This window comes from Chiloscyllium punctatum, chromosome 38, assembly GCF_047496795.1.
Source record: "Chiloscyllium punctatum isolate Juve2018m chromosome 38, sChiPun1.3, whole genome shotgun sequence".
NCBI lineage: Eukaryota > Metazoa > Chordata > Chondrichthyes > Orectolobiformes > Hemiscylliidae > Chiloscyllium > Chiloscyllium punctatum.
The window spans coordinates 32,627,188-32,653,227 of record NC_092776.1 but is presented as its reverse complement, the minus strand read 5'-3'; the positions used below and the strand labels follow the sequence as shown (position 1 = coordinate 32,653,227).

Genomic DNA, 26,040 nt, shown 5'->3' with positions numbered 1-26,040 from the left:
GGGGGAATTTTGTTCTTTTATTTCTAATTTACGTTAATTCGAACATATTACGAAATACCACCATTAATACAACAGTTTTATTAACATCTGGAGCCTACGTTTCTTATATCATAGAATCCGCAATCCGCAAAGTTGCACGAAGTATTTGAAAAAGTTATGTACTTCCAAGAAGGAAAGCCAGATACTAAATTGTTGTTTGTGAACCTTTCAACTGTCAAAAATCATTGTAATGCAGCATGGTTGATTTTTGTTGCTAATACACTGGAGATATTATAAGGAATTGGACAACATTAGGAATAAAAATGTTCTCGTACCGTAAACAAATAAGGATATTATTTCACAAGAGCCATATAACATGATAACCAAAATGATGTCAGTCATACCAGATTCACGTTTCACTGCGTTTTACCTTCCTCAGGCTATATGAGGAATCTCCTCATCCTCTAACCACAGAATAAATTCAATTTAGGCTGACATTGGTTGATCCATTCAGTTTTTCGTTTTGGTTGCATACAGTGGAAGAGCTACAAGTCTCTGAGCCATGGAAATAGAATGCAGGAGAGGACTTCTCCTAGGGCAGAAAGAACATTCTTAGTCTATAACTGTCATTTGGTGGCTGGTTCTTTCATTTAAAAAAAAAAGATAATGACTCTTTTGATATCTTCCCAGAAGACAAAACTTGAGCAAAAAATGTATGTGGTTCTGACCTTGTAAGCTTCAGAATATACCCCACTAACTTAGCTTTAGCACATCTAACAAAGCAACTCTTGAAGAATAGGATTTCACCATTGGGTATCTATGCTGTATACCTGCTCAATGCCTGAACTTGATTACAAATTTACCTGTTACCAGCAGACAATTTATTTTTGTTTCTGCTGACTGCAGCACTCTATGGCAAATGCTATATAATCACATTGGTGACTCTAACATCCACCTGAGAACAATTCATCAAGGGTCAGTGGAGTAGGGATTTATCAGAGGAACTACAGGTGAGAAAGACAGATTTGCTTTCATATAGAAACTTTTGTGACCAAAATGCTTCACAGCCAATAAAATATTTTGAAATGTAGTCACTGTTGTAATGTAGGAAATGTGGCAGCCTGTGCGTGCACAACAAGCTCCCAGAAAGAAAAAAAACAATGTGATAATGCCGAGATAATGTTTTTCATGATGTTGATTGAGCAGTGACTGAGAGCATGGACGCCATGCGGACCCACCTGCTCTTCTTTAAAAAGAGTTTGTATGGCCATCTGACTTGATTTAAAATCTTACCAAAAAAACAGAACCTCTAACTGTGCGGCATTCCCTTAGTACTGCATTGGAACATAAACTTAGATTCTGATGCTCAGATCTTGGAACGATGCAGATATGAATGATGCCAACTGAGTCACACACAAGAGATTAGTAAGGCAAGAGTGCATCCTTATTTCAACACTATCTTTTATCCAAATATTTTTTACCATACCTTTACTCATATCAATATCAGTATTGATCAGATCTCTTTCTAATCTGGACCATGCAGGCAGTATCACCCTTATCCATTAGGATGCATTGAACTCAGAGGTACATTGGAGAGCTTTTAGTGTGAGGAAGTCATCTTTAGCTTATAGCTGTCTTGGGAAAAGACAAAGGTTGGTAGAAATACTGCAATACAAAACATGGAGAAAGTGAATGATTTAATCTACTTAGGTAGAACGCTGTCATTAAATGGGGGCAACACACCATTATTTTGAGGCAAGGAGTGTATTCAGGGTTGATTTCAATGAATTGCTGCAGGAAGAGTGGCTCTGGTTTAGTGATGCCTCCCTGAAGGCAAAAAGGGGAAAACAGTTGCTTTTTCTATTCAATAGGCAGATGAGGTCAGGAAACCTTACCTGACAATGTTGTAACTGGAGGTCGAAAATGAAGTTAGCAGTTGTGGTATGGTTGACTGAACATGGTTGCAGAATCGCAAGTTTTCACTTAGTGACTGGAATCTGGTAAGTGCTCTTTTTACTAAGTTCATATCACTCAATGTCACAAAGGTACCAATGAAATGTGAGATAGGTTAACAATCCAGGATCTGGGCATGGTCAGACATCAGAGTTCAAAACAGGTCATTTTTTTAGTAGCCTCTCAGCAGTGGTCCCTGGTCATTTAACCTTGATCATTGCATTGCCAGTACTAAACATTCCCTAGCAACAAGCTTTTCGCAGGCATAATGCTGCACTTTGAAATTTGCACAGAATGAAGCTATGAAAGGCCTACAACAGGTTGCATGTCTGTGTTTATAAGGGGACCAAACTCACAATGGTTGGGAGTGCAAATGGACTGGAAGACAAATGCCTTTCCTATTAGTATCAATGCTGATGTCGGAAGAGGCTAAGAGCGGGTTCAGCATGGTAGCCTGTCACGACAGTGCAGCAAACGTGGACTCCAAAAACATAAAAAACTAAGAGCAAGAGTAAGCAATTCAGCCCCTAAAGCCAGATAAAGGGTTTATGCCCAAAGTGTCAACTGTCCTGCTCCTTGGATGGTGCCTGTGCTTTTCCAGTGCCACACGTTTTGATTCTGACTCACTGGCATTTGCAGTCCTCACTTTCTCCAAATGCAGCCCCTAAAGCCTTCTCCATCATTCAATACAATCATGGCTGATCTCATCTTGACCTTAGCTCAATTTTCTTGCCTGGTATTATGAACTAAAAATCTGTGCTTTCAGAACATGCTTACTAAACCTCATAGGCAGTGGTACCCATGGTGCATTGTGACAGATGCTTAATTGGCAGAAGAAATTGGTGAAAAAGGCAGATCCCCAACATCACTCCCCTCCATTATGGAACAATTAGCAGATGTGTACAGAACAAGGGTACATCAATCACTTGAAACCTCAGAGGATGAGCAACCAAGTGAAGACACAACATTGTGACATTCCAGTTTACCCTCTGTCAAGGCAGATACAGTACTTGTATGTTGTCTGGCATTAGCTAGTGTTTATAAACACTGTAGCGTGATACAGTACTGTGCAAGCAAGTAATGTAGGCACTAACAACCATGGTCACTCCCCATTGCAGGACTGAAGAAGGCCCAGTGATTTTCAGTTTCAAGTAGATGTTAAATGTCATCACCAAAGACACACATGCTGGAGCAGTCCATTATCCACCCAAAGGTTTTTCGTCGGTCAGTAAAGCTAAGACATCCGAACTGTCCTGTGCTCTCAGAGTTGTGATGGTTTCCCAGGAACCTTGCACACGCCAAGAAGATCCAAATGCAAAAATTGCACATGAGTTGTGCGTTCAGTCAATGAAATCCAGCTGTCATGCTCTTATTCACCTCCCCAGTGTAGGAGTTAATGTCTGAGTAGTTGAGATCACTTTTAATTAGTGCCAATATCTGAAAGCCTCTTAATCTCATAACTCTGCAGGCATAAATTGCCCTTCAAAGACATCCTTCCCATAATCTGTCTTTGATAAATTCATCCACTTCGTGGTGTCTCAAGTATCTTCCTTCCATGATTTGATGTTTATTAACCTTTCTGTTTTGAAATACTGGTGCTCTCACAAGGCACAACTTAATCTTATTGAGCCTCCTTATTGCTGGTGAGTTGCTAATGCAGTATGGCTCACCTGTGCTCCCAGTAAATGTTAAAGGGCATATCAAAGTAAGAGTTAATTAGCCTGTGAAAAGATTTAATTGTTTGTCTACTGCCACCATGTGTGGACTTGACCCTACTGCTTGAACCTCTCCTGAAAAAGATGAGTTATGCAGGGTTTTCATTGCAACATCTTCATCCACCTTTGTTTTCTGCCATCACCCATTCCCTACCTCCCTCATCCCCACCTCTAATTCTGCTGCCCTAGGGCTAGCAAAAGTCAGCCACTTGTAGGGAAGAGTAAACCCATAAATCACTATTTTAAAGTAGTCATAAAGAAAGCAAATTGCTAATTCAGAATAAGCTTCAGTGCCCAGAGGCTGATGAGAATGTGAAGCTTATTACCAAAGAGTGTAGCTGCAATGAATGTTACAGATCTATTTAAGGGAAAGCTAATAAGCATATAAAGAATAATGAAATAGAGGATTTTGATGGTTCAGTTAAAAAATAACTAATGGGAGGAGACTCCAATAAAGTATAAAGGCTGGCCACAGCATTCCTGTGTAAGCATTAAACAGCACAAATGAGCAGTCTCATATTGCCCATTTTTGAAACAAGTGCCTGTAAATGGTCACAGAAGATTTGAATTGAAATTAGGAAGGGTAATTAGTTGCTCCCAATGGTGTAGCATTGAGATCCCCCTTGGGTAATTTGGGTATGTCAATCTATTCAAATTCCCTAAAATAAAACCAAGAATTGCAGATGCTGGAATCTGAAACAAAAATCAGAAATTGCTGGAGAAACTCAGCAAGTCTGCCTGCATCAGTGGGGAGAAAGCAAAGTCAACATTTTGCTTCATCAGAACTAGTAATAGCTAGGAAAAGGTGGTATGGAGGCTGAAGAGATGGAGTGTGGGCGAAGGAGTGAGAGTATAGGTGGAGATGGAGCACAGAGAGAGAGAAAAACAATTGGGCAGGCAAAGGGATGTAAGCCAGGGAAGGAGAAAAGCTGACAATTGAGACCATCAGTAGGTGAAAATGGGTTGGCTGTGCGGAAAGCAGCACAAGTGATGATAAAGCCTGGGTATGAGTTAAGTAAAGGACATAGAAGAAAGCCTCTGGGCACTGAAGCTTATTCTGAATTAGCAATTTGCTTTCTTTATGACTACTTTAAAATAGTGATCTATGGGTTTGCTCTTCCCTCCAAGTGGCTGACTTTTGCTAGCCCTAGGGCAGCAGAATTAGAGTGGGGATGAGGAAGGTAGGGAATGGGTGATGGCAGAAAACAAAGGTGGATGAAGATATTGCAATGAAAATTAGTTAAAATTATTGAAGCTTACAGAGTGCCCAGCAGGAACACCTTCTTCCATGTCCTTTACCCAGTCTCACACCCTAAGTGTTGATACCACATGGGCTGCTTTCAGCATAGCCAGCACATTTTCAACCCTTTGTTTGCCTAACTGCCTTTCTCCCCATCTGGTCTCCACCTTCACCTATTGTCTTACTCTTTTACTGCTCCCTTGCAACCTGGTCTTCAGCATACATACCATTTTTTTCCAAGCTACAAGTTCTGATGAAGGGTCACTGGACTCGAAACATTGACTCTACTTTCCCTCTGCTGGAGACCTGCTGAATTTCTCCAGTAGTTTATGTTTTCATATTGGAATTCTCTGAATAAATCCATTTAACATGGTCATAAAATGTTGACATCCTAGACCTCTGAACCATATGTGAGTTGCAAAGGCATGCACTGAGCTGAACTTCTGGGAGAAAGGAGAAATAATTGCAAACTTATTTAGAGCATACTGGAGAGGAGGGCAGGCACACACTGCACTTTCTTTTGTTAAAGGCATCTGAAAAACTGAATTAGCTAATTTGTGATTTAAGCCATGTTAGATACTGAAATTTTACTTCAAGATGGCTAGAATGTTGTCAGATACCTGTGTACATTATTCCTGTGTACATTATTCCATTGTATCAGTAACAAATACCTGTTCTACAACTGAGAAATTTCTCAAGTTTAAGTTAACAGTTTTTGGAAAATTTTACCTGGACACTGAATATGAGTACTTACCCATATCTACAGCATTTTATATTTATGATTTTCATATAGAGGCACTCAGGTGCTGTTGAAACTCTACAAATTTAACTTCCTTGTCATTTGAAGGGTATAGGATGGATTGAATCAAATCTTTAGGAAGATAGTGGCAATGCATTTTTAAGTTAAGGTTATGTTTATTATTCCGTACATGAGGAGTTCCCAATATCAAGTGTTGGATTTTCAGTTTGGACTTGAGATCATACGCTAACCTTGACATCACACTATACGCAACAATTATTTTTGGTGAGCCAACAAATTAGTGGGAGACAGTGACGACTGCAAATGCTGGAGATCAGAGTTGAGAGTATGGTGCTGGAAAATCACAATAGGTCAGGCAACATCTGAGGAGCAGGAGAATCGACATTTCGGGAGTAAGTCCTGCTCCTCGGATACTGCCTGACCTGCTGTGCTTTTCCAGCACCAGCAAAGTAGTGGACAGAAGGGGAACTCTCCATTCAGTTTAGGATAGTAGATGAACACTGGGGCTAGCAGTGGGGGACAGGGGATGGGGGACGCGGGTGAGGAACAGCGAAAGTGGAGGTGGTGGCTGCAGATGCCTGGAGAGAGAGAGAGACTTTACAACATATGAGGCTAAAGATTAGTTTTTTTTTAAAAATGACTTTAAAGCAGCCATGACTGTCAGTCTGTGAACAGAGAGGAACAATCCTTACATTTGAGAGTCAGCAGGCACAACAGGTAACCACAACAAGAGCAGACATATTCCTAGCAAGATGCAGTGTTACCCCCCAAGCCCGCATCTCCCCATTTCCTTGCCTGCAGGTTGCTTTCTCTCATGGACGATATTTTTGCTTCAGTGAAAGGTCCATCAGCTGCAAGCCTTAATAGTCCATTTAATTACCTCATTTGGCTACCCACCGCATTTGAGCAGATAGCTGTTCCACCCTAAACAGGCTTCTCGAAAATGGCTTATGGGGAATGGTGGCTCCAGAAATCAACCTGTCAGCTAATTGCATGAAATTCAGGCATGCCCACCCCCTGCTACACCCCTATTGGCCTTTGAAAGTCTAACCACAAATATCTGCTAAGATGATGTAAATTGTATTGTGACCAATTCCTGACAATCTCCCATTGTGGGGATGAGGTCACAGCTGGACAACAGTGGGTCTGTGCTGATTTGAAGTAGTTGGGTCTTGGCTCTGCGAATCAATAGTTTAAACTCAGGTAACTTAGGTGCCCTTAAGGAGAAAATTGTATCCTCCATAGGTAAACAACAGAAACTTAGCTTGTATAGATTTTTCAGAACCTTTTTCAAGAAACTCAATTTCAATTAGTAATGAATTTCCAAATAAGTCAGAAAATCCACAAAATAAAATAAAGAAACAGCTAGCTGGTTCACAAAATGAAACAATTCCTCATTATAGGTGCATTGGATTAATAGAACTTTGCATTTGTCTTCATTTTATCCTGGTGGAGATCACGAGGAGTGCTTCCTTCCCAACTAAATTCTGCAGTTGCAGTTTCAATTTTTGGAAAGCTGTGGGAAAATTTGTTTCCATTCATTTCCCAATAAATTATTGTAAGTTATTCCTTTCCCACCCCAATCCTGTGAAGAAAATCCTATGTATTGAATTTTTGAAGCATTTCTACTCCCTGAAACAAAGACTTCCACTTTTATATGACATTTTAATCAGCTGGTGTGTCAAAATGTTTTTACAGCCAATGAAATGCATTTTGAAATTGCACAAAGTAAGAAATGTGGCAACTATATTTGTGCTCAGCAAACACTCCAAAACAGCAATGTAATAATAAACAGAAAATCTGATTTTTATGATATTGATTGAGGGATAAATATTGGCCACAGTATTAGATAACTCCACTACTCATCTTCAATGCAATGCCTTGCAATCATTAACATTCACCCAAGAATCCAAACACCTCATCCAAAATGAATGTACCTCAAACAGAGCAGCACTCCTTCATTCAAGTGTCAGATTTAATTAGTTTGCTCAAATGATGAATTGGAACTTGAAGGAAGTGTATGATCAATTTAACCTTGGTTGACAGTACTGCCCACTTGAAGTTGTCACATTTCAATGAAAGCATAACTGAATTGATCGAAATGTAGGAGCCAAATTACAAGATTTTCTTGAATGCAAGAAAGGTCTTTCTAAGATTAGTGATTCTGAATTCTGTATATCAATGTTTCTGGATTTGTGAACATATGCAGTAGACTTGTATACTCAGGTGCATAGAAGGAACTTTCGGGTGCATGCGCAATTGCAACCACAGCAGATGTCAGTAGACACTGGCTTTAAGAATAGTGAGTTTCAGAGGATTGAGCAAATTGAATGATTTAGTTCATATGGTAGAATAGATACCCAAAGCCACAAAGCAGTGGCATGTTTGTATTTAAATTATGCTGGCTATTTGACATCTTGTAAAACATAGGATTTTTTTAGACTCGATATACTCATTATGGTGCTCGCAATCTGTCAATTATTTTCATCAATTGATTCACCTCACTTATCGGAGAAGGAAATGTTATACTCACATTATCATTGGTTCCAAAATAAATACATAATCTAAATTTATTTTTAAACCAATAATCTAACTGATGACACTGACCTTCTATGATCTGAAACTAAGGAGGTCATGCAAAGACATTGTTGTCTTCATATGTGGTCTTCAATTTGTTGCAACCAGCTTTGCTCCCTTCTTTATAACTCTTTCCTCATCAGTGGCAACAAGCATATTTTTTTCAGCATGTAGTTGTCACATTTCAATGAAAACGTAACTGATTTGATCAAAATGTAGGAGCCAAATTACAAGATTTTCTTGAATGCAAGAAAGGGGAATTTTGTTATTTGCTGCTGGAAAAGATAATAAAAATGCAACATTACCACACATACACAAACACGTGTAATCAGGTTAAAGAGAAAGAGGAAGAGTTTCTAGTGCAGACAGAAAGGTATAAACAATTGTAATTCCAAGTTCTTAGAGTGCTTGAGTTGCGACAATGATCAGAGACCAGACTGTTTAACTGTTGCCACATAGCTTCAGCAGTAACAAAGTTTTTACGATATCCTTGAGTTTTTGGTAATTTTTTTTTTCAAATTACATTTTCGTTGGGCATTGACTTTGCAGTCGAAAAGCATTGTCTTCCATACATTGCTTACAAATCCACTTTTCCTTGGCACTCCTCTACTTCTCAAAATCAGCTTTTATAATATAATTTAGTGCCTATTCTAGATTCTACTTTCTTTGTCTTTTTTTAAGATGGATGATCTGCACCTCAAAGTGTAAGTTCAAAATGGTGTGAATCAATTGGGAAATATAGAAACAAAGACAGAAACTGCTAGAAAAGCTCAGCAGGTCTGGCAGCATCTGTGGAGAGAAATCAGAGTTAATGTTTCGGATTGAGTGACTGTCCTCAGAATTTTACAGCATCCTCAGTTCTTTTGCTTTTTATTGGGATATATAGATTTAAGTTCAATGCCTTTTATAATTATGTTAATTTTGTCTCAGACTGATCTTGGTTTATTGATGATTTCATGAGCTTGGCTCAACTTTGTCTGGTGACCACAGCAGCCATTTTAGATCAGCATTTAGCCTTTCTAAAATAATTTTTAGTCTTTGAAAGCTTTCAGGTATGACAGTCAGATGATGAAAGTTTAATTTTGATAATTCATTTTCCTATGGTTGTAACAGTATCAAAATAAAAACAGTAAAAGCCCACTTATATAGACCACTAGCCCCAGCTGCTGGATGTAGAGTCTTATCCTGTTTCATATTTTGCATACAGAATGTATAGTGCTCAGTTATCAATAGAAGCCTTGCATGTCCATTCTTTCAGTTTAACCATCCAAATGTGCAAGAATTCCGAATCTGTGTAGAGCCTGAATCTACGGCAGATAAATGTATGACAATGCAAAACCAGAATTTTTCTCCAAGCAAGTTAAATGATAAATTACCATCATTGTATGGCGACTATGAGAAGGTAAGGCAATGTGCTATAAAAGTAGATGCACCATTTTTAACACTAAAGTCAATCTACATGAGCAGTTTGTCCTTCTGGAAAGGAATTAAATATCTGTTGTGCCATCAGGAAAGGAGACCACTGCTGGGACTTCGGGTAATTCCAAACTCCTAGATCCCAGTGAAAAGGTATGTCAGAATTTCACCAGGTCTAGTGCAGTAGGCCTCTAGGAAGTGAGGGAATGAGAGTTTGTTTAGGAGTGAAAGAGTGCTGGAACAGTCAGGCAAGGGCAGTGGGGAATCTTTGGCCGTTGCCTCCATTGGGCACAAACAGAAGAGACATCATCTCCACCTGCAACAAGGTTGCGAGTGGAGTGCATGTGATAGGGGGAGGAAGTTCTTAAGTAGCTTTTAATTGTCCACTTAAGGACCTCAGTTGGCTTGCAGGCAGGCTGTCCTGAGCATCCGTGCTAAGGTTAAAATAGGAGTAGCAGAGTGCAGGTGATTGGCATGGTGGTGTTCTTGTACCTAAGTTTTGTTGCCAGACCATTCTGGAGGAGGATATAGAATTCCACCTGATGTTGCTGATATATGTTATGGCAACTGTCAAAGGAGATTATTTGAGGAGACACTTCACCCTATTGTAGTGATTTCTGTCTGCTGCTAATGCATTGCTGCTTTATGCTCAATTTATTGGTTGAGTTTTGAATATAGAACTGATATGATTCATGCAGTTCTGAAAATAAGTCCTTACTATTTGCAGTTCAAATTAAGTGCAAGCAATAAATATGCTAGGTCTTCGACATTGTCACCATTTTTGCTGGTGCAGGAACTGGTTTGGCAAAATAGCAGATTTTTGTATTTTTTTATATCAGATGGACTGGGTAAGGGTAATTTGAAAATTGGACTTGGCCATAAGTGTTGCTGACAGAGCTAATTCTTTCTGTGAGAAGGCTAACAAATACACTTAACTCACCACAAAATCAGGTTCTTGGCAAGGAAGAACCTAGCACTAAATGAACCCTTTCTTCCCAGAATTAATTAATTCAAAAGTTATTTGACAACTCAGATTTTGAACTTTCCCAAATAAAGTACACTCCATGCTTGCTTATCTCACTCTTTCTCCAAATACTGTTCAACATGGAAGAATACTGCTTTATTACCTGAGAGAGAACAGTGGGTGGTAATCAGTGGAAACTTTCTTTGACCTGAAACCATGAAACCTCACGGCTTCCAGAATCAATATTGAGATCTTCCCGAACCATCTCTGTTTGATTGTATTTTGATGTGCCTCTGTCTCTTGTCCTGTTGGTGGAACAATATATATTTAAGATCTTAAATCATTGCACATATTCATTCTACCTATAAACTTGGTGTTGATTGAATATGGCAACAAGGAACACCAGTAAACCTGAATGCAGTAGGAATTGGAAAATAAACTTTCTATTGGTTGGAGTCAACAAATGGGAAGCTAAGTGCAATACTTTTGGAGTTCTCTTGTCACAGCCCAATCATCTTCAGTTCTTCTTTAACGATCTTCCTTTCACCCTAAGGTCAAAAGTGGTGATGTTTGCTGATGATGGCACTGCATATATTTCTATTCACAATTCTTTAGTTAAGAAAGTAATATATACTGGTGTGCAGTACTCAGACTTGAGTTGAGAACCAGGTATAACAACTGAACAACATGAATGTGAGTCTCTCATTTTGCCTCATTAAAATGCGGTTTTATTCCACCTGCCAGATAGAAACTGACCAGTGATAATTGCCGATGTAAAAGTCAACGCAACTCCAGTTCATCTCTTGCTCCTCAAGACCTCTATAAAACACTACGAACCATCATCTCATGGCATGTTTCATGGGCAATAAACATAAGCAACCCCACTTCTCTGAATTTTGGCTTTTAATATATACCAGCCTCATTGCACTCTCTGGGCGCATCTCCAATCCACTTATGATGCAATTCTGCACTTCAGTGCTACTCGTTGGAGTACAACAGCATTTTTTTGGAGATGTGATTGCAAGGATTGTTTGCAAGTAGGGGATGGCACCCAACTGTTACCTTTGACCCAACAAATGGCAAGCAATAGTCGAGTGGTATAGTTACTAGGCTAATAATCCAAACAGCAGGTAATATTTTGGAGCTCCTAGGTTCGAGTCCCACTACTGCAGTTCTGGAATTCAAATTCAATTATTACAAATCTAGAGTTAAAAGTCTAATGATAACCATGAAACCATTGTCAATTGTTAAAAAAGCACCATTTGGTTCAGTTCTTTAGGAACAAAAAGGAAATTAACCTGGTGTGGCTGACATGTGACTCTAGCACCACAGCAATATGATTTTCTCTTAACTGCCCTCTGAAGTGGTCTAGCAAGTCACTCAGTAGTAACTATCACTAGAAAGTCTAAAAAAAATGAAATTGGACAGATCACTCACAGGTCCTTGTGAAGAAGGGTCATAGGACTCAAACATGATATCTATTATCCCTCCATAAAAGCTGCCGGATCTGCTGTGTTTCTCCAGCAATTTCTATTTTTGTTTGTTTCATATCTCCAGCTTCCACACTGGCATCAAGCAACTCCATCCAAATTGGAGTCAGTGGGAATCAGAGACAACAAACTTTACTTGCTGGAATGATAACTGGTACAAAGGAAGATAGTTGTGGTGACTGGAGGTCAGTCATCTCAGCTCCAGGATATCTCTACATGTATTCATGAGGCTAACGTTCAAGACTCAACAATCTTCAGCTGCTTCATCAATTATCTTCCCTGCATCATAAGGTCAGATGTGGGGATGTTTGCTGATGATTGCAAAATGTACGCTGCCATTTGGGACTTCACAGACACTGAAGCAATCCATGTACAATTACAATAAGACTTGGACAGTATCCAGGCTTGGACTGACAAGTGGCAAGTAACTTTCATGTCACACAAATGCCACGTAATGACTATCTCCAACAAGAAATAATTTAACTAACACCTCTCTGACATTCAATGGCTTTGCCATCACTGAATCCTCCACTATCAATATCCTGGGGGTTACCATTGACCAAGAACTGAACAAGACTAGTCATAAAAGTACTATGGCTTCAAGAGCAGGTTAGAAACTAGGAATTCTGCAGCAAGTAAGTTTCCCAAATTTTGTCTGCCACCGACAAGGCATAGGTCAGGAGTGTGATGCAATACTACCCAATTGCCGGGATGAGTGCAGTTTCAATAACACTCAAGAAGCTTGACATAATCCAAGACAAAGTAATCCATTTGATTGGTATCACATCCAGAAATATTCACTCCCTCCATCACCTATTCTCAGTATCAGAAATGCCTACTATTTACAAGATACACTGCAGAGATTCACCAAAGCTCCTTATACAGCACCTTAACATCCAAGCACTCACAATCTAGACTTGAAAATACATCACAGTTCCTTAAGTGTCACTGGGTCAAAATTCCTCTCTAACAGAATTGTGGGTATACATACATGAACTAGATTGTAGCAGTAAAAAAGGCAGCTCACTGCCACTTTCTCAAGGGCATTTAGGGATGGGCAATAAATGCTGGCCCATCCAGCAACACCCACATCCCATGATTGAATAACAAAAAGTACCTCAAGGTTTCTCACACATTTTCTTATTACTCACTCATTTTACGACAACATTGATGTCACAGCGTTTCTGCCTGATCTTGCCTTGCAGTTTGGAACTTCTCCAGAGCTCGAAGGCTCGTAGCACTTCTGTGTTGCTTTATGTTTTCACATAGATACAAAGTCAGGCAGTTGGCTTTGTTGTCATCAGTGATCAGTCTAAGCATGGACCTGTTATTGTATGGGACAGTGCTATGTCAATCGTGCACCTGCATCATAAGCTAGCAGTGTACATAGCAAACGCATTGCATGCACTTCATCCAAATGGCCATGTTTCAAAGTCTAAGGGGAATAGTCCTCAGTGTACTGTCAGTCAGGGGTCTGAGTACAATAAGTCAATGGCACTGTCTGCCCTCAGTCCAGGAACACATCATTCGACTGCTTGGAGTAGTCAGGATCAGGGGTACACATCAGTCTATGAGTGAGCCACTGTCACTAATAGGGGTCAACTGAATGCAAATCAAGAGGGTTATCAGGGAATGCTGCTCTGTTGTGAAGTTGAGAAACTGAATTACGGGGATTGAAGGCAGCAATCTGGGATGCAGAGGGGAGAGGAATGGTGGGAACTGATAGTGCATCGGATGACACTGAATGCTTTAGGAGGGCCTCTTCTTCATAGTTACCACCGACATGACCTCAACAAGATTAAACTGTACGGCCAGATGAGAACTGCAGATTTGAGGGCTGCAAGGCACAAAGCACAAAGATAATACAAGTTCTCATAGGCTGCATAAGGAAATGGAACTGATTCCTTCTCGCCGTGAACTGTAAATATTTGCCAATATGCAATGATAGCTTTCTTAGATGATTTGATATTGGGGCAATTTGGTGCTAGTACTCATACAGCGCTTAGAATCTCCTACTGTCTCTTTGCAACATGACTGGTGCTGCATGAATTGAAATAAGGTTTTATTGTCAGAGTTCCAAGGAGGATCTTTCCATAAACATTTTCATCAGAATGCTCTATGTCCCATTGTATGGAGGAGTATGCAAATTTGTGATTTATGAGTAATGCGAATGCTGACTGTTCAAAATAGTGAGGACTTGTACTTAGGTTTCTCACACAGGTTCATTACAATTATGACTGAGAGATCCAGCCATAGCAGGGCTTATTATTGCTGTTGTTGTGATGCAATAAAGGCATGAATAAATAGAGAAAGGACAGATGTGACAGCAAGCCCAGGATCAGCAGCAAACTGCAACAGATGCCGAACAGCTTTCACGTGAAGAGGTCACGGCTAAATCTCCCCTCAGTATAAACAGGATAGCCAGAGTCTTCTGTCCTCTGTGTTATTTCCTCTGAATGAGCACAGGTTACAGATATCCCAGGTCACTGTCACAAAATATGTCAACTGCTGGAACAGGACCTGTGACCTGAAGGTGTTGGTGGCTTAATTGATGACAGCTGCACTCACCTTTACACATTAATTTCTTGCAAGGAGTGACTGAGGCTGATTGTAATCTCTCAGTTATCCATGCACCAATGCATCAAGTTTGTTACCGATGCCACTTGTTCCAGATCTCACCATTTCACTTTGTTTCCCCATGATTTGGTCAGTGTTACAGCCCAAGCAATAAGCTTTGTCATCAGGTGCAGGCTGTAATAGACTGTATACGAATCACATTGAGAGGCTTAAATCACAACGTAGCTAAGTTCATCAGTAGAAAAGGATTCCATTCTAGCAACATGCAAGTTACCTATGACTATTGGTATATCCTTAGGACCTGCCATGATGCTTATATTCTGCATTTCTGCTGCAATTGAGGGGCCAGATGCCTTGCATGGACAAAGGGCTGCCCTTTCCAACCATGGTTAATGATCCTGTTAGGCAGCCCTGACTGAGGGTGAGTGTCAATACAATGCAGCCCATTCTTCTCCCTGTTGAAATTAAGGTTTCAGTGCGTGGATTTGTCTGGGTGGACCTTGCAGTACAATCAAGGTGGAGTCTGCATAACTGAAGCAAGCAAAGAGGAGGTGTGCTGGAAGATGATGAACTAGGAGAGTTCCAAGGAAGAAAAGGAGGACATTGAGCAGGAGGAGCATCATTTTCTGATTGACTGAACACACCATCACTAGGGATAACAAATCAGGCAGGACTTAATTGACACTCAGTTCCAGTAGATGAAAGCTGGGTGCAATGATTGTTCGTTGATTGCTTGCCTTTAGAGTCACGGAGTCATAGAGATGTGCAGCATGGAAGCAGATCCTTTGGTCCAACCTGTCCATGCCGACCAGATATCCCAACCCAATCTAGTCCCACCTGCCAGGACCCAGCTCATATCCCTCTAAACCCTTCCTATTCATGTACCCTTCCAGATGCCTTTTAAATATTGCAATTGTACTAGCCTCTACCACTTCCTCCGGCAGCTCATTCCAGGCAGTGCATTTCAGTAACAAAAACAATCCAAGCCATTATATTTTTCAAAAGGAAATTAGGTAAAGAAGTGAAAAGGAACAATGAGAAATAATTCATGAGAACACAAAGAAAATTCAATTTGGATAGTTAAAAGCTGTTTATAAAGCAACAGTGGAACAGCTAACTGTGGTGGGCTTAGTAATGTCCTCCTGCAATTTGTATAAACTTTATTGTTTTGATAAGTATATTGAAAATTGAAACAGTTCAACTAATTTTTGCAATAAATTTTCAGGAAGAAAATAAACAGAAAATTTTTTGTAAGCTTTTCCAAATGTTGGGGTGATTTCCTCTGAACGTTAATGTAACTTTTGGCTCATTTACAGCATCCCCATTCTCCACTAACACGATGAGCAGAGAATTGATACACAGGTAGATTGGACATTTATCCCACTATTAAGCACCAACAAATTTAATGGCTTTCTGTTCTGAGAAACAAAAGCAGCTTCTGACTCTTTTTTAATCTCACTTGCTATTGTTGAATAAAAATTGATGTTTTGATCTAGTTGAAGGCTTTCCTGCATGTCCTGGTTCCAAATTGAACAATAATAAAATGTTGGGCCATACTGAATGTTTAGGAAAGAGCAGTGCTGAGAAAAAGAAGATTATAAGATGAGATATGGCAACGGATGTAGGATGTGTGGATTGACTCTGAAACAGCAATAGGTGTCAGTCAGTATAATGAAGTGTGAGACATGTCACCTATATGCCCTGAGAGGTGTTGATTCGTGGTTGCTCAATTGCCATATGCAGAGAGAAGAGGAATTCCAGACTGTCAATGCTTGATGAGGTACATGGCTGACTTCAAAAATCGGGCAATGGTAACAATTCTGGATATGACAGCAGTGGTGACAACCCCCACTTATGTTAAGTGGGAGAATAAGACAAACAATGTTCAGGCTGACCAATTTGATCAGTAAATTTCCCACCTATTGATGGATATTGGATATCTCTCTTTTTCCTAATGGATCTGCAAAGTAAAAATAACTTGACGAGCAGTATTTAAAGGCTATAGAGCATCAAATTAGTTTCTTCTTAGTAATCAGTGACCAATTCCTAGTAATGGTTTTCTTTAAGATAACATTGAAACTACCTAGAATTGAATTTTATGATCCTGAATCTGAATGGATCTCCAAGTCTTGTCACAATGGGCCATGAATATCACAAGGGAAAAAAGAGACTCTGACTTATAAATTTCTTATGGCCTAATGACATCATAAATTGTTCACAACTAATGATCTATGTTTGTATTGCAATTACTGTCAGTTTGTGGACAAATCTTTCTCTGAAACAAGGCCCCATTGACAGTCATTTTGTTCAGTTCTTCTGTTTTGCAATATTGTTTAAGGGAGTAATGTTGATTAAGATATTTGAAAACCTTCTACTCTTTGAGTAAAGTCATGGGACCTTTAGCAGTCCTCTTTAACATGTAGACAAAGTTTACTATTGTATTCAGAAGAAAATCACAGAATCGCATAAATGTTGCACTGAAGGCTGGGAATATAGCTTAAACTCACAGCCTTCTCATTTGGAAAGCTTTGTGAATAGAACTGTATCATTCTCATACAGTTATTAAATATATCTCAATATTAGTTAATTGTTAATTAATATAAATTGTTACAGAATTCTAAAATATTTTATACTTTGTCATAATCTATCACAGAGGAGATTTCCACACACAACGTACAGATTGGATCATACACTTAAACCTCTTCCCTTTGTAAGTACCTGAATTTATTGATACTATTGAAGTCATTCAATTTAAGAAACTCTGTCAGATATCAAATGCAATATCGTTGACATTATTTGTGCTTCAATTCAGTGGAATTCAAGTTGTACAAAATAAATGCTAATTTGAATCTCAATGTCTTTCTAAACTTGTGAAGTTTTGGTTAGTTTCTTTTTCTAACTGCCAATCATATCACACTCCACTCAGTTTACTACAGGACTTTTTTTCTGTCTGAACTGACTCAGGGCTATGATCTCCAATGTAATTTCGTGTAAATGCTAAATTTGACTGCAAGCAGGTTGTTGTGTTCTGCTCGATGAGCTGTGTATGGTAATAAGCCAAGACCAGGAAGACATCACATGACTGGCAGCCATGAGGGAAGCAAGAAATTAGCAGGATAGACTAAGAATGTGTAAGGGTATATTGTTCTCAACTGCAAGTTATTAGTTTATATGTTAAGTAAACCTGTTTGAGATGTTCAAGTAATTTGAACCTCTGCTACTGAATAAGTTATTATGAGAGTGGTAATTCTGTGTTAAAGAACACATCTCTAGAATAAAACACCCTTAGCAATGGAGGTTGGAGCTTGACATTGATTCCACTGAAACTGAAATCAATAATGCAAATTTTTTTTGTTGGTATCAAACTGTCTAAGGAAAATTAAGTCTTATTTGCAGCATATTAAACTACAGTGCTTATGTTATGACTTATGCTTATGACTTATGTTAACTTCTACTTAAATCAGCATGGTAGCCTCATTATCCTATCTCATGGCTTCAAAGGCCTCCTGCAGATCCTTCTACTCAGCGTCATCTTTCCTTTTCCTGGTGGGATTCTTGGCTGTACTAGTTGTGTCAGTCCTGAAGCGAGCCATACTTGCCTGCAATGAATCAAAACCTGGCAATAATCTTGTTTATTTTTCATACCTAGTGTATCCCAAGCAACTATGTCGGCAGTTGCAAAGCTTGCCATGCAAAACAATTGTTGAATCCTTGAGGAACCCCTGCTCCATTGAGCTAGCTAGTTGAGCTATTATCACACCCTATTGTGAGGCACATGAGTGTACTCAAAATGTTCTTCATGGTGGCAAATGGCTTTCACAATCAGAATATTTTTAAGCATCGTTCAAACCATATACCTTGCTGACTTTAGGATGTGACTAGTTTTCATCAGAATCTTCTTTTAATATCTGGCTTTGGAATACAGTCTTGTGCAAACATCTCCAGTTATGAATTAAGCAGGGATTCAGTTGTGATTTAACATGGTAACTCAAAGATTACAAGGCAGAACATATCTGACAAAAGCTATCACTGCTTGGTCAATGCTTTCTTTTCAAAGCAACTCCCATACTGGTTTATAGATTACTTGTTGTACAAAGCTATTTTGGTGGATACTGCAGTGTTTATGATTACGGTGTGAGCTGTCAAGACACGCAATGGATGCCAAATAGCAATAATTGGTTACTTTATTGTGACTAATATTAGTAATAGAGGAACAAAATTAGCTGCTGTCAAAGGAGATGATCCGCACCTGCTGATTTCTTTAATTGCTTGTAGCCTTACCACGCACTACACAAGACTGTAATATCACTGAATAAACAGCTTAGTTCACCCGGTGATGGCAACTACTTCAGACAAATACTAAACCTTCCGATAGCAAGTGTGAAATAACATTTTATTTCAAATGATTGATTTTGGAACAAGTAAATATAATTGCTGGTTTATTTAGAGCAAAATAATACAAAAGCAACATTTTTTATGCTGTTCTTTACTTTGAGTAATCTTTCTTAATTTCAGCAATGATGTATTTTAAGTTTTATTCCTCTCTTTTCTATGCCATACAGTGCATCCCATATTGAATAGTTTAAGTAAGCAATCTTCTATTAAGCTATTTGCAATGTCATGTAGTTGATCATTAATAAGTGTACAAGACTATGCTTTACATCCGCTATTTGAGGCAGTTGTGGTTACTACCCATTTCCATTGATCTAGCCAGGATCAGTATGTCATGAAGTAATGGACTTATTTCTAGTTGTCTAGACAGTTTTTCAATTTGAATTGTGTGTTATTTTGTCTCTTATAGGACTTGGAACAGAAGAAACCCTCTATAGTAAAACAGACTGCACATACTTTTGAGCTGTGGGATCAAGGAAATCCATCTGAGATGAGTGGTAGATTTGGTTTTACCATATATCAGACATCTTACCAGGGTAAACAGGAGACAGAACGCCCTTTCTGCAGACGTTTCCCCAAAATTCCTAGCAAAAGATCCAAACTTGCTCAAACTCAGAATCCTACTGAAGTAATGTGGTTTGGGAAAAATAGTTCCCTATATAGAACTCCGCTAGAAATTTTAGGTAATACTCAACGTCCTCTTTATCCTTCTGGGAAGAAGTCCGATCGTACAAAATCTTCCCGAAAAAATTGCAAGTAGAGTAGATTTCTATTAGTATTTCTTTGACTCCTGTACATTTATACTTTAACAGGAAATAAAAATAGATAGATGTGTCAGTAAATTATATTTTATATGTTTATTATTGACATGCAGATTCTGAGTTTCTGTTGATTTCCAACCAGTACAACTGTTCCTTGCAAGCACTCCAAGCATCTTCCAGTCCAGCTCTGTCCCCAGTCTTATGTTGAAGAAGCATTTCTCCTGCCATTTCAAACAATGTACAATATCTAGGAACAAAGAAACAGGAATAGGCCATTCAGCCCTTTGATCCTGATCTATGGCCTAACTCCATATGTCTGCTTGGGCCCATATCCTTTGATACCTTTGCTTAATAAAAATATATCTATATCAGACTTGAATTTATAAATTGAATTAGCATTGAATGTCATTTGAGGAAGAGAGTTCCAAACCTCCACTACTCTTTGTATTGCTTTCTAACATCTCTCCTTAATAGCCTGGTCCTAATTTTTAGACTGTGCCTCCTGATTCTAGAATTTTCAACCAGTGGAAATAGTTTATCTACAATAAATATACTAAAATTCATCATTCAGCTCCTCATTTATTCATTTTTCTAACAGATAACACAAAACACACAAGTAGAAAATCAGAAAATAAAATTTGCCTGAAAAGTTGTCTAATCTTTAACAATATCCTACAATAGATAGAGAAGTTGACATGAAAATTTTTGAATCTCAAATGTTATCTAATTGTCTGATACGAAATAGATCAATGAATGTATTTATTTCAAGACAATGAGGAAATATCTTTAACTCGGACTATCATTGTGTCGTTTTTGGACTGCAAACTACTGAAAAGTGAGCTGGAGAAATTCTATAAATGATCTTAAAAATAGTGTGTTTGTGTGTATCTGTGTGTGTGTCTGTGTCTGTGTCCGTGAGTGATTTAAGCTTGTGTTAATTACAGATTAAGTAGGACTTCAAGATTATGATTAAGAGTTTCATGGTTGGAATTTCAAACTTCATGAAGTATTGCACTGCAACATTACAGATGCATTGGACAGGAAACTCATTTGTATAGTACCACTGCAGAGGCACCACAGACTCTTTCCCACATGATGGGAGGGAGCTGGGATGTGGAGCAGGAAGTGTTGCATCCAGAATCAGGATGGGGTGGCATGGTGCATCAGTGGTTAACACTGCTGCCTCACAGTGTAAAGGACCTGTGTTCAACTCCACCCTCAGGTGACTGTGTGGAGTTTGCACATTCTCCCTGCGTCTGCATGGGTTTCCTCTGGATCCTCTGGTTTCCTCTCACGGTCCAGATGTGCAGGTTAGGTGGACTGGCTATGCTAAATTGCACATGGAGTCCAGGGATCTGTATGTTAGGGGGGTTAGCCATGGGAAATACAAGATTATGGGGATAAGGTAAGGGATTGGTCTGGGTGGGATGTTCTTCAGGGGTTGTTGTAGACTCAATGGGCTAAATGGCCTGCTTCCACACTGCAGGGATTCTAATCCTAATGATTGGAAGAGTGAGATCACAGCATCACAGACACCAGCGTAACAAGTACTAAAACCTGACAACCTGACATACCTAAAACAATGCACATTAGGAAGTGGGATTGGATTCGTACCTTGATTAAAAATTGTAGACAATGTACTGCCTTAGATTAAAAGGGAACAGATGACTGAGTTTTAATAGTTGGACAAGGGGATTGTCTTGGGTGTGGCTAGCAATGTTAATGGTGTTGTGTTGATTTTATTTCATTGACTTCATTTGAACTGCTCATTTTCCAGACCTATCCTTTGGTGCATTTCTCAGTCAACAGCATTGTAACTTTCAGGCCAATGCTACAACCAATTTTTATGAAAAGGAAATGACTTGAATGCAAAAGTTGGATTGAACTGTCTTTAGGATGAAGTGGAACGTGACTTCTGATGACATTGTCAGATGCTGTCTTGCACACAAATTAAGTAAAATGTGCATGGTTGAGACTATTGATGTTTTCTCTGACAGCCAGGTGAGGAGCAGCAGGCACAATAGTTACATTTGTCCCCACTCTTTGTCCTCAGCTGCCAATCATTCTGTATCTCTTCACACCTGCAGCTTCTAGCTGCAATAGGATGTTATGAAGTATGTAGAAGTGCTCAATCATTCTGAAAACCATTAAACCGAAGGGGTCCTCCAGGTCTGTGAAGGCACCTGAAGCACATTTTGTTCTATTCTTTCCCTTGTGGTCATATGATGCCTGATATATCTTTAATCTGGTTTATTGGTTGGATTCCTCAGAATCATCTGCCAAGTCTTGAGAGAGTATTATCCCATTCTGTCAGGAGCCAACCTATGGGAGATATGGCTGAATCAAAGTAAATGAATCATAGAAATTCCCTGGATGTCTAGTGCAGACATAACTGATGACTTTCAGGAGATCATGTAACATTTAAACATTGGTCAAATGAAATCCCTCCTGTTGCTTATGACTGAGGATACGTTTATTGCCACTTGTGTGCAGTTAACTTTTGTAGCTGTGGGGCACAAATCACTGTAGCGGAGCTGATTTTTCTCCATATTTGATTGGCCTCATCCATGAATAAATGAATGTAGATGGAATGTTTTGTAGGGTAATATTCATGAAAAAGTTAATGTTGAAGCTGCATTAAATTCCACCAACCTGATGTGTCACAGTCTTTCAATGGAGTAAAAGCAGTATAACACTCAATCCCAATGGAGGTCCTACATACCATCTCTGGCTCCTGATAGACATAACTGTAAAGACTATAGAATCAACATAACTCTTAACTTGTATATGTTGTTACAATGCCACAAACTGCATCTTATGTGAGATGATGTTCTCATTCAGGTGCAGTAGTGCATTATCCTCTACTACTGTTAATTAACAGATCTTCCAAGTCAGAGTCAAGAGTGTGGTGCTGGGAAAGCACAGCAGGTCAGGCAGCATCTGAGGAGCGAGAGAATCAACGTTTTGGGCATAAGCCTTTCATCAAGAATGATGTTTGTGGGCCGGGGCTGAGAGACAAATGGATAAATGGGGGGTGGGGGGGGGGGGGAGGGGGGGTGTTGAGGTTGGGGGGAGAAAGCAATAGGTAGATGAAGGTGAGGGATAAGGTGATAGGTCAGAGGGGGGAAGTGATGGATAGGTCCGGAGGGCGGTGCCGAGTTGGAGGCTTGGGACCGGGATAATGTGGAAGCTGTTGAAATCCACATTTATCCTGTGTGGTTTCAGAGTCCCAAGGTGGAATATGAGGTGTCCTTCCTCCAGGCATTGGGTGGTAATAGTTTGGTGGTGGAGGAGGCCCAGAACCTGCATGGCCCTTGAGGGAGTGGGAGGGGGAGTTGAAGTGTTCAGCCACGGGGCGGTGGGGTTGGTGGGTGCGCGTGTCCCAGAGATGTTCTCTGAAACAATCTGCAAGGAGGTGTCCTGTCTCCCCGATGTAGAGGAGACCACACCGGGTGCAATGGATGCAGCAGATGACATTGGTAATGGTACAGGTGAATTTCTGATGGATGTGGAAGGATCCCTTGGGGCCTTGAATGGAAGTGAGGGGAGTGGTGTGGGCGCAGGTTTTGCATGTCCTGCGGTGGCAGAGAAAGGTGCCAGGAATGGAATGTGGGCTGGTATAGGGCGTGGACCTGACGAGAAAGTCATAGAGGGACTGGTCTCTCTGGAACACTGATAGGGGTAGGGAGGGAAATATGTCTTTGGTGGTGGGGTCCATTTGGAGGTAGCAGAAGTGATGGAGGATGATATGATGCATGCAGAGGTTAGTGGGGTGGAAGTTGAGGGCCTGGGTGGTTCTGTCCTTGTTGCATTGGGAGGTGTGGGGTTCAAGGGTGGTGGTGCATGAAGTAGAGTGATGTGCTGGAGGGCATCAACCACGTGGGAAAGGAAGTTGCGATCATGGAAGAAGGAGGCCTTCTGAGACTTTCTGAGGTGGAATTGGTCATCCTGGGAACAGATGCGGCGGAGGCAGAGGAATTGGGAATAAGGGATGACATTTTTACAGAAGGTAGGGTAGGAGGAGGTGTAGTCTAGGTAGCTGTGGGTGTTGGTGGGCTTGTAGTAGATGTTTATAGTTAGTTGGTTGCCGGAGATGGTGATGCAGAGATCCAGGAGGGGAGGGAGGTGTCCGCGATGGTCCAGGTGAACTTGAGGTCAGGGTGGAAGGTGTTGGTAAAGTTGATGAACTGTGCAACGTCCTCATGGGAGCACGAGGTGTTGCTGATACAGACATCGATGTAGCGAAGGAATAGGTGGGGGGTTGGTGCTGGTGTAACTGCAGAAGATGGACTGTTCCACGTACCCAACAAACAGGCAGGCATATCTGGTTTGGTGAAAGTTGGAGGATTGGAAGGAGAAGTTGTTGAGGGTGAGGACCAGTTCAGCCAGGCAGTTGAGAGTGTCAGTGGAAGGGTACTGTTTGGAACTGCATGAAAAAAAGAAATGGATGGCTTGGAGACCTTTGTGGTGACAGATCAATGTGTACAGGGATTGGATATCCCTGGTGAAGATGAGGCATTGGATGCTGGGGAAACAAATATCTTGGTGGATGGTGTCATGAACATAGTTGGGGAGTTCCTGGACTAAGGGGGACAGGACAGTGTCGAGGTAGGAAGAGATGAATCCAGTGGGACAGGTGCAGGCTGAGACAATGGAGGTGGGTTCAGTGGGACTTTACTGGGTATCCTGTTCAGGCCCAAACTGTGTTGGTCTGAATGTGGTTATCATCCAACAGGTTAATTTGGATGTACTAGCTTTCAGAGTGCAGCATGGAAAGAGGGAGTTAGTGCTTTTGTGGTGTAGTGTCAGTGTCCCTACCTGAACGATTAGACACATGTTCAAGTCCCACCTGCTCCAGAGTTGTATAATAACATCTCTGAACTGGTTGATTAGAAAAAATCTGGAAAGGATGATTTCATTAGCAGGGACTGGAGGTGTATCTTCACCCAGATAACAGTATTCTGATTTGATTTTTGTAAGTTTCTGTTGCACACTTATTTCTATTTTTGATACAATGCCTTACCAGAGGCTGTTTAACCTGAATTAATAGTTGCTTTAAGATTAGAAAGGAGCATTTCTCTAACACAATAGAACTTTTGGGGGCCAGGGGGAAATATCATCATCCTGGATAACAATAATTTAATTTTGACACATTTTTGTTGTAGTTCTGTAAGATTTCATTGGCCATTTGGTTTTGTTTTTGTTACAGTAACCCATGAGTGCTATATAACTCATTAAAATTTGCTTTCAAAGAATAGGAAGGAGGATTGATCCTCTTCACCTGACTGTCTATCCCTTTTCTGAGGCTATGCCTATTGTCAGGTGACTCTGGAGAGGGAGCATGCAGAGTCTGCCAGTACAATGGAAACCTTTTGGACTTGTGGGCATTGCAAGGACTGGAGAGTATCATCACCCCTGTGAACAATAATTTTAATTTAATTATGATATGTCTCTACTAATCACTTTTTTTTCTAATACAGATCCCCCCCAGAGGCTGTCTAACCTACCTAATGTTTATTTCGAAGAGTAGAAAGGAGGATTGGATCATTGCACCCAACTAACTGCTTTTCCTTCAAGTTTGTATCCACACCTGTGTCCTTATGAGGAGCGGGTGGCATCCAGTCTACATTTCAGACTTTCCACAACTGGCAGGCACAACAGTGGCTGAGAGACGTCATTTTGCTCAAATTGATATTTAATTCAAAATGTTCCAAGTTTCCTTGTTATTTTTTATGACACTGGAGCTACCAATTGTAGTTTGTTTCAATTTCGCCCATTAAATGCCAGCAGAGGTTGGTACTGCAACATATCTCTGCTGCTTCAGAAAACAAAGCCTTCATGACCTGGGAGATGTGCTTCGTCGCCTGAGGCACTTCAGTTCCATCTTGTTGCTGAAGCACATCTTATGTCTGTGAATCTTATGCTGACATTCTCATTCCCATTTATGTCCCCATTCCATCCTCTCTGACAGATGGAACAGCATGTGGTTGCAGAGAAGGTATCTCTTTGTGTTGTTATTGCAGCTCTTGGTTCCATTCTTGCAGTTACTCCTATTGCTTCTCAGAGTCATGACTTTGCTTTGGCCTTGTTGGCCTTGACAAGTTCTACAGTGCTCAGATAACCTTTGTACTAGTTGCTAAAACCAAAATGCTGGGATAATTTCATGGTTAATACATGATCAGCAATTATTGCTGACCCATTATTGCCCCTGAGAAG

General features: G+C 40.1%; 1 protein-coding gene across 2 annotated transcripts in view; it reads left to right on the top strand.

Moving 5' to 3' along the window:
* The window catches only part of LOC140463508 (uncharacterized), a 30,247-nt gene extending 9,860 nt beyond the window's left edge, over window positions 1–20,387 (top strand). For both annotated transcript variants that reach the window (XM_072557565.1, XM_072557564.1), the window contains 3 exons: window positions 9,483–9,626; window positions 17,325–17,381; window positions 19,473–20,387. In XM_072557565.1, coding sequence (XP_072413666.1) covers window positions 9,483–9,626; window positions 17,325–17,381; window positions 19,473–19,823 — 552 coding nt within the window. In that variant the 3' untranslated portion in view covers window positions 19,824–20,387. The remainder of the gene's footprint in view (window positions 1–9,482; window positions 9,627–17,324; window positions 17,382–19,472) is intronic.
* Window positions 20,388–26,040: the final 5,653 nt, after the last annotated feature.